The following is a 10,000-nucleotide window of genomic DNA, read 5'->3' on the forward strand; positions in this document are numbered from 1 at the left end:
GTGTGCGTGTGTGTGTGTAATGTGAGGCAGCTGTATTCAAACCTATAGCACACGAGACATGTCCACATTCTGCGCAGCAGATGATAAGGATATTTGTCACTGTTGAGAGTTTAGAAAAAATGCTGACAGCATGCAAAGTCCTTCACATGCTTCTCATTACTTTGAATACAGCAGAACACCAAGGATGGGTTTATCTGCTTAAATGGCACACACACAAAAAAGGGGGGGGGGAAAGAAAGAAAAAAAAATATATACAGTATATTATGTGTGTTTGCTTATCAGCAGCGTGGGTTGGCAATGTTATGGCAAAAGTTGTAGCTTGTGTTGAGGGATTGGTTCCATGTCGCTGTTCCGACCTCTCGCTGTTCCGACCTCCCCTCTCCCAGCCCCCATGCCTAAACCTAACCTCCCCCAGACCCTAACCCAAAACCTAACCTTGAGCGAGCACACTCAATCCAAACGTTCAGTTTAGAAAGAGGACAGGCCAGCACGCTAAATGTCCTGTGAAATTTTGATGGTCATCTGGGACAGACGGCAGCAACGGACATTTCAGCAAGAAGCTAGTCTTCCTCAGCAAGAAGCTAGCCTTCCTCAGCAAGAAGCTAGCCTTCCTCAGCAAAAGCTAGCCTTCCTCAGCAAGAAGCTAGCCTTCCTCAGCAAGAAGCTAGCCTTCCTCAGCAAAAGCTAGCCTTCCTCAGCAAGAAGCTAGCCTTCCTCAGCAAGAAGCTAGCCTTCCTCAGCAAAAGCTAGCCTTCCTCAGCAAGAAGCTAGCCTTCCTCAGCAAGAAGCTAGCCTTCCTTAGCAAGAAGCTAGCCTTCCTCAGCGTTGAGCTGTGTAAGGCGAAAATTACGTCTAAATACATTCAATACATTCAGCTAACGAAAGCCAGTCATATGTTTAAAGTAAGTATTTCCCACACTGTTTTTGGAGAGTTGTGTATCTGTGATGCAGAAAGTTTTTTGTTTGTTTGTTTTTACAAAACCGCAAGGAGCCTTGTCTATGACATAATGTTAGTGGGTGCTAATGCTAGCTATTAGCCATAATTTAATCTTTTTGACAGTACAACATTATTTCATGGGGATCATGTCTATGTTCCCCGGGTTCTATGTTCCCCGTTTTTCACTAACCCTAAACCTAACCTCCCCCAGACCCTAACCCAAAACCTAACCTCTCCCACCCCCCACGCCTAAACCTAACCTCCCCCTGACCCTAACCCAAAACCTAACCTCTCCCAGGGAACATAGCGGGGAACATAGGACCCTATTTGGGAAAAGCGGGGAACATAGGACCTGGGGAACATAGGACCCGGGGAACATAGGGATGACCCCATTTCGGGAATGACCCGTTAGCATTTTTTGTTGACTGACAAGCCACTTTTTATTGCAGTAGTTTAACATCAGAAACAGAAATACAGTATATGTCACATTGACAACACTCAAAATAAATGGCGACAGGCCGAGTCAGAGGTTAAGAGGCCCTATAGCTTCTTAACACTTTTTGTTGTTGCCTCTTCACATGACTGGTGGTGATGGTGAAACTGAAAACCCTCCCTCTCCCTCTCTCTCTCTCTCTCTCTCTGGCCTCCAGGCTGGATCTCCTCTCTCTGTTTCTATCTATAGCAGGCTGTTGTTTTTTCCATCACGCCTCTGGCTGGAAAATACAGCCATGCTACGCTAATTAGCATGAGCGGCTTCGTTCACGTGGACAAGTGTTTACCTTCTGGCCAGTGTCAGTGGTGATGGCCAGGCCGTTGGGCACCAGGCCGGCTGTTTTGTGCTTCTTCACCAGCCTCACGGAAACCACAGGGATCGCCACCTGGACGAGAGAAAAAACACACAGAAACTGTTACAGAAAACATGCCATTGCTGGTATTTGAGGTAAGTAGAAGTACAATTACTGGTATAAAAATGTATTCAGGTAAGATAAGCTAATTTAAAATTGTAATTTTGTTATGTTTTTTCTAATCTTTCCTCTATCTAAGCTTGTTCGTTTGTTTTGTTTGTATAATGTTAAAAAAAATAATAATAATAATAATTTATATATATATATATATATATATATATATATATATATATATATATATATATATATATATATATATATACGGTATATATATAAAAGAAAACATTATGCAATTTTATAAGGTAAGGATGAGATTGCAGATTTCAAAATATATAATTTTAAGCTGAAAATTTTGAAATGATAAAATAAAGTACACAAGCAAATCAAAGTCAGGTTGCCGATCTGATTATTGATATAATAGACTAATTCACACCAATACACTACACTTCTACACATATATATGTGTATAACACATATATATGTGTATATATTATTTTATTATCATATTGCTTTATTACCTTGCCATTTGTTTTAATTGTAAGCCACTTTTTGCACAGCAGCATAGGTCACTTTATCTAGTCTCCCGCCCATTTCTTTGCACATGTCATCTTTTATCCTCAGTGCAATTTTACTTTATGGGTCTTTTCTTTTGACGGATCAGTTGCAATACAACTCCATGCACTTCATACGTAGGGTGCATCTCTTCACGTAATATGTGTAGACCTTTGTTGTTCCTGTTTGTTATTGTCATTTGTATTGTCTTCTTATGATGCAGCCGCATGTAGCACTGTTGTCCAAGACAATTTTCCTCTCGGGGACAATAAAGTATATCCTGATCCTGATCCTCCTGATTCTGATGCTTATAGAGAGCCATATAATCTGGAATGGGTGACATTTAAAATGAAGTACAATACTTCAGCAAAACAAAGTTTGACTTTAAAACATACTCAAACATAGTACAAATGTACAAAAGAAATACTCAATTACAGTAATGTGAGTTAATCTAATAGTTACTTCCACGCTTGAAGTTGACGAGGCAAACTTACAAGTAAGCTGACGACGAGCGACTGGGAGTGTGATTTGAGTAAATGTCTGTGTCTATTTTGTGACATTCAACCACAAACCCTGTGTATTTTTATAGAATATTTTTTTTACCAAGTCACAGGCTAGTCAAAGCAAGGAGTCTATTGCACCACTGACAGCAAGGTGGCAGCGCTAGCGGGAAGACAGACGGTGAAATGAACAGAGGGGGAAAGCACCGGGAGAAGAAGAACGTGAACCTGATAGAAAAGAAAGGTGTCTGGTTTCAGTCAGAATGTGAGGAATGCACTCTGAATAAGCAGCTTATTGTCACACGAGACTCAGGAGAGGTTGAGTTTCAGGGAGAGGGAAGAGAATCAAAGAAAAAAAAACGCATAGCTGGTTAAGATTCAGAGTTCATTAAAGTCTACCTGTTCTTGGTACATGACTCCACCGTGCAGGGGTGAAGGGGGCCGGTATAGAGAGGCAAAGTGGAACGTCACTTCCTGCTTCAGCACTGTACCAGAGATTTTCTTCTGCCATTTATTTTCCCATAGACATTTCGTAAAATGCTTATAAAAATAGTTTTACTTGCTCAAATCAAACGGTTCATTCAGCTATATTTAGAATCGGGAGAGACCATAGAACATTTCACTCGGACTAAAATAAATAAATAAATAAAAAAAATATTTTCTTTAAATCCGCATTTTTTTTTAAACGTTTTGGTCAGAGTGAAATGTTATGTGGTCTCTCCTGTTTCTAAATACATCTGAACCGTTTGGTTTGAACAAGTAAAACTGTCTTTATAAGCATTTTACGAAATGTCTATGGGAAAATAAATGGCGGATGAAAATCTCTGGTACAGTGCTGAAGCAGGAAGTGACGTTCCACTTTGGCTCTCTATTAAGACTGCTGGCACTGAGAGTCTGGCCATAAGACTGACTGACTGACTGTCAGTCAAACAGCTCGTCAATTTGTGTCAATCTGGTTGTCAAATTGTGTCCGTCAGTAACAGTCAGTTAATCAATGTCAATCAACTTCAGTGTGTTAAAGTGTCTCTGTCTCTCAGTCCTACCTTGATGTCCTTGCCAAAGAGGTTGGCATAGAAACACAGCCAGTTTCTGGAGATGTAGAGTCTGCCTTGTAGGAGGATGTCTCTGAGAAGAGCACAGGAGTACACTGAGGAAAGAAAAGAGACAGAATAACACGTTCTTTCTCTTTCTTTGAACAGATGGCGACTGGAGAAAGAACAATTGAAACAACATCTCTAAAACGGCCTCTTGTATAGTTAGTTCACCCCTAATACATGTATATAGTTGAAAATTGAAAAGTAGAAATCATACTTGTCTGAATTTTCATATCCATGTTTTATTAAAAAAGAATTATAGGTTCCACACAGCAACAAAGACCATGCTACCATCCTCAGAATCAAATCAAGTTAAACCATGCTAACAAATGTGCAGGTGGTTATATTGAGATCCGTTGGTTACATTGTAACCCAGGTTATATGAGTGAAGAGACTATCTCTCTCCTCTACATATTCTATGATTAATCAGAAGATGCATCTCGAGAACCGTTCATCCGATCGACTTGAAACTTGGCATGTGCGCTGCTGGGGACCCGAGAAAGTGCAGTGTCGAATTTCTTGCAATTACATCAATTTGGGGGGGGGGGGGGGGGGGCGTGCAAGCAGGGGGAGGGTGGGGGGGGGGGGTGAAGAGTGGGAGAGCATGATGTGTGAATGGGGGAAGGGGAGGGAGGGGAACGGGCACTGCACTAGTCTGTTCTAAATTTCAAATTCTAGAGTTTACATTTCCAAACAGTGTCAAATGTTAGTGTTTTCAGTAGGCTAAACGTAGTTTTGCAAAGAAGAAGAAAGGTATTAAATTATATATATATATATAAAAAAGCTATATATATATATATATATATATATATATATATATATATATAGCTTTTTTCTATATATACACACGTATATATAATGTTAAGTGCAGATTTTATTACATTTTCAGGCGTTATTGCATTTTCATGAAATTATTAAATCATTGGGTGTTACAGGTGGCCAAAATCGGTTCCCATTTTACAATTTCTTAGCCGACATTGTAAAATACCAACGTTTGTCCACAAACGTTGCTATTTTACAATTTTTTTGGAGATCGGATTGACATTAGCAGTTGGCATGCAAACCTAAAACGATGTGGTTAAGAAGGGCATGAAAAATGATTACAAAAAAGACACAATCACAAGTATATAACAAGGTAAAAATGATGGTGAAGGATAACGTCAAAGAATAGACCAGTTCATTCATTGGGTAAAAAAAACAACAACAGTACCTTTCATGAGGATCTCATCCGTGGGCACGCACTGGAACAGTTTGTGGTACTGGGAGTTGTACTTGCTGACAGTCTGTGCAGAGGGACAGGGCAGAGTCATGAGCAGCTCCTTGGCCGAGCGGCCTGCCTCCACGGCCCCATCTCGGGCTCCGCTCGCCGCGCCGGCGGCCACCACCCTCTCCCTCAGCGCGGACACCGTGACCCTCTCCCTCAGCGCGGACACCGTGACCCTGTCCCGCAGCCCGGACACGGTGACCCGCTCGTTGAGCCCGGGGAGCCGCGCGCCCTGCACCAGGCTCAGCACGTTGGCGCCGTACACACACACACACTCGCGCACGTCCAAGGCCTGGAGCACCCCGCTGCAAGACACACACTGTTCCCCTGGGGCGGGTCAGTACCGGCGGGCAGGACTGCCTCCGCGCGCAACTAGCTCTAGTCTATAAACACATACTATGCTAATACTATACTACACTATACATACACTACACATACACTATACCGTACGTACATGCACAGACTTACAGTTACTGCATCGGTGCCTCAGTTCACAGACATTTCCTCAGACTAAAAGATTCTCTTCCTCTCAAACCGAAACATCTAGTGACTCTACCTCAGCTGCTGACACTCCCCCTCTCTCTCTCTCTCTCTCTCTCTCTCTCTCTCTGTCTCTCTCTGTCTCTCTGTCTCTCTCTCTCTCTCTCTCTCTCTCTCTCTCTCTCTCTCTCTCTCTGTCTCTCTTTGTCTCTCTGTCTCTCTCTCTCTCTCTCTCTCTCTCTCTCTCTCTCTCTCTCTCTGTCTCTCTCTGTCTCTCTGTCTGTCTCTCTCTCTCTCTCTCTCTCTCTCTCTCTCTCTCTCTCTCTCTCTGTCTCTCTCCCTCTCTCTCTCCCTCTCTCTCTCTCTCTCCTTCATACACACACACTACACACACTCCCGTTCGTGATACTCGACATGATACCCACGCTTACTTGTAGTCACTCTCTCTGTCTCTCTCTCTCTCCACCTCTCCTCCTTTCCTCTCTTTCTCTCCTCTCTGTCTGTCTCTTAGCTGGTGGCGGTGGTCTGTGACACCTCAAGTCCTCCCTGTGTTCAGAGACAGTCTTGCAACACGAACACATGAGAAGCCTCGTTCATTCCCCCAAATCTCCTCTCGCTCCCTGCTCAGATTCTCTTCGAACCCTGTCTCTGTCACCAGGTTCTCTCTCTGTCTCTCTTTGTCTCTCTCTCTGCCTCTCTCTCTCTCTCTGTCTGTCTTTGTCTCTCTCTCTGTCTCTCTCTCTCTCCTCTATTTTTTGTTCAACTTGGCTCAGTTTGCCTTCGTGTGAATTGTGAAAATCCCTTGTCTGTATCTTCGGTCGTTCTATTCATAGCTTGTGCGAGAGCAGCTCACTTCAGAGTGACTTGATGTGACTTGGGGTTCTGGTGACTCAGGACTTGACTTTGACTTGTACTCTGGTGACTTGTAAAGGTTTGTAAAGTCCTGAACAAAAGATCTTGCATGTTTGTTGTAAATCACTTAGATTGATATAGTGATGAGATTGGTTCCAGCAGACGACTGAATGTAATTCTGTTATCTGTGTGGAATGGATGGAATGTATTGAAGTTGAAACTGATTCTAGCTCTTACCAGGTTTTCATCCTATTCAAAGCATATTGCATTGAAAGGATCTAGATATTTAGTTTTCTCTATTGATTTGTTCTGATTTGACTTGGTGATCTATGGACTTCACTTGGACTTCACTTGGTAATCCAGATTTAGACTCGAGGCTTGGGCCTCAAGACTTGAGACTGGATCAAAGTGGACTTGGTCACACCTCTATGTGGCACATTGTCCAGGACTGGAGCAAACCCTTTACTGTCAAAGATGAGCTCAGTTGCAATTGAGTGGAATATGTTTTTTATTTATTTATTTTATTATTAGGTGATGTAAGCCAATTTTTCAAATCTCAAAATGGATCAAATGGAAACAAGTTCCAGTTTTCAGAATGAGCATTTTGTTAGCAGAGAATTAAATGAAGACGCAATAGAATAGAGATTACAATTATTCTAACAAACCTTTTATTGTTGCTGGTGTTTCACACCCAAGTTTGTTTGTCTGGAGACAAAAACATTTTGATATTTTGATTCACACCCGACCCCCCCCAGTAAAGCCCACATGGTACATTTTCCAGTGTTCCTAAGTGTTGGCAACATTTTAAACTGACAGATGTTGATTAGAGACTTGTTTGTCTAATCACAGAGCTGATATGGTTCTGCTGTTAAATTAACAGACTGCTGGACTTATATCAACACGGGCACGGTGTTGATTTTGTTGTGCACCGATAGGAAGATAAGCCATTTTCTCCAAATATATCATGAGAAAATGAAATCATAATCATAACGAGAGGTTAGTCATGTAACCGCTCTGAGCTGTTCCGATGAAAGACGTCATACTTTGTCATACTTTTGTAACCAATCATGATGAAACACAGGTCTGTTTAAAATACGTGTAAGACCGATGTCGACGTGCCAAATACTCAGTCTGACAGTGAAAGAAATGTCTTCAGGCCAAAGAATCACAAAATAAACACATCCCTTAGTGGGGAAAGCGGAGTGCCACTGCAATTATGGATTGAGTCTTAAGGTAAACATGAATATAGCGCTGCAGCTGCAGGTCAGGGCTGGGCTGGGCTTGCTCCAATCACAGACACCGTAACAATTAGGAAGGACAGAGGGGGAGGGGCTTGGCTTGCTCCAATCACAGACACAGTAACAATTAGGAAGGACAGAGGGGGAGGGGCTTGGCTTGCTCCAATTACAGACACAGTAACAATTAGGAAGGAGGACAGAAGGAACGAAGACTCACCGAGCCCCGGTAGCATTTCTTCACATCTTCATAGGACAAATCCTCAATCAACTGAAACCTGAGGTGAAAAAAAAAGCATGTTTAGAGTTAAGTGTTTTTTTTTTTAATATATATATATTTTATTTTCAATTCAATATCAATCGACAATTATAATGTGGTGCTACCGTCCATATAGGGTGCTTATGTGCTTGTAAGAGATGTTCGTGGGGTCCCACTCAAGGGGTCCAAGAGGAACCAACCGCGCAAGTCACCCGCCGCCCCCGACCTCGTCGAGGTCGGCCAGAAACGGGTCTCAAATCGTTAGAAACTTTTTAAGTGAGTTGGTCCTCAGGGATCTGAGCCTCTCCATCCTTATGACAAGAGATCATGTCCATCAACCACAGTTGGAAAGAAAGTGGAGGAGAGGGGGACTTCCATTCTTTCAGGATGAGTTTTTTTTTGTGTGGGGAAGACTGTTGCACCGCTGTGGGGAAGGAGTGACAACAAGAGCTACTGCAAAGATTAAAAAGAAAATGTCCAGAAATTCACTTTTACGATTTATTTTTTGAAACTATGTAAACCATGCCATGCATCTACACTACACTGCTGAGTACAAGTATTTACTATACTGTAAAAATCAAATTGCTATATATCAGGGAAACAGACTGTATAATATAGTAATACAGGCAGGTCTGAAGGTGGCTTTATGCCTTCATCTGGCCCCAGGAACGCATAAGCTGTCCTTGGCAGCATGACGAACGGCGGTATGCTTCCAAGTGTGTGTGTGTGTGTGTGTGTGTGTGCGTGTGCGTGTGCGCGCGCGTGCGTGTGTGTGTGTGTGTGTGTGCGTGTGCGCGCACGTGTGTGTGTGTGTGTGTGTGTGTGTGTGTCTGGCAGTGTGTGTGTGTGTGTGTGTGTGTGTGGCAGTGTGTGTGTGAGAGAGTGCCTCTGTGCATTTATGACTGCCACATTTATGAAAGCCACAACTAGGTCAAAGCTTCCACATGACGAGTTAAGCATGGCTGAGCGCGTAGCTGCTGTAGCTTCTGTTAGATGCAGGCTTTCACCAAAACACAAAGAGAATCCTCCATGTTGTTGTGTTTATAGTCAGAACACACAGATATTTGTTGTTGTGTTTATAGTCAGAACACACAGATATTTGTTGTTGTGTTTATAGTCAGAACACACAGATATTTGTTGTTGTGTTTATAGTCAGAACACACAGATGTTTGCCCTCGCTGGTACACACACACATGCATGTACACACACACATGCATGCATACGCACAAACAAACACACACTTACACCATTTGGCACCAAGCGAATCTCAGGAGGACTAGCAGGAACACTGCAGCAGATGTCTCAGCATGGTTCTCATATCTACTGCTACTGCAGACAGGATCTCCTCCCAGCAGATATAATAACCAGCACTTAAAGGAGAATTTACTGCTGTATGTTGTTTAGATTCCTCCCAATCATTTTGCAATGCATGCCATATGTAATGAGATTACTTTCTTCTTCTTCTCACATTGACTCGTTATTCGGCATAGCAACACAGTCTCACAGATAATTGCAACATAGCAACGTTTTGGACCAACGTTGCTATGTTGCAATTTCGGCTCAAAAATTGTAAAATGGTAAGGTTCTGAGATCTTAGGGTTAGGGTTAGGGTAGGGGGAGGGGTTAGAAACGGAAAATCTCCGTAAACCACGCCCACCCCTGTAGAAACGTACGTTACCATTTTACAATTTCGGAGCCGAAATTGTAACATAGCAACGTTGCTCCAAAAACGTTGCTATTTTACAATTTTTTGGGAGAGTGAACGTACAACCTTGATGGTGTCAGACCAGGCTTGGGAAAAAGCACAAATGTGGCAGAATGAAGCTCAGCAGGGCAAAAGTGATTCAGAAAAGAGACAAAAAAGGAGCTTCTTGGATTCTTATAGACAGATTTTAATTATGAAGTAATGTACATGTCTACTG

The 10,000-nt window shown here is 42.5% G+C and overlaps 1 protein-coding gene across 1 annotated transcript in view; it reads right to left on the reverse strand.

Annotated features, from left to right (window-relative positions):
* LOC310791059 (GRAM domain-containing protein 2A-like) overlaps positions 1 to 10,000 on the reverse strand; it is a 42,284-nt gene that overhangs the window by 9,304 nt on the left and 22,980 nt on the right. Inside the window, exons 3-6 of the mRNA XM_083652775.1 lie at positions 8,040 to 8,097; positions 5,199 to 5,571; positions 3,938 to 4,041; positions 1,717 to 1,815 (exon numbers count right to left, since the gene is read on the reverse strand). Coding sequence (XP_083508901.1) covers positions 1,717 to 1,815; positions 3,938 to 4,041; positions 5,199 to 5,571; positions 8,040 to 8,097 — 634 coding nt within the window. The remainder of the gene's footprint in view (positions 1 to 1,716; positions 1,816 to 3,937; positions 4,042 to 5,198; positions 5,572 to 8,039; positions 8,098 to 10,000) is intronic.

This window comes from Poromitra crassiceps (assembly GCF_964638095.1).
Source record: "Poromitra crassiceps genome assembly, chromosome: 16".
NCBI classification, from domain to species: domain Eukaryota; kingdom Metazoa; phylum Chordata; class Actinopteri; order Beryciformes; family Melamphaidae; genus Poromitra; species Poromitra crassiceps.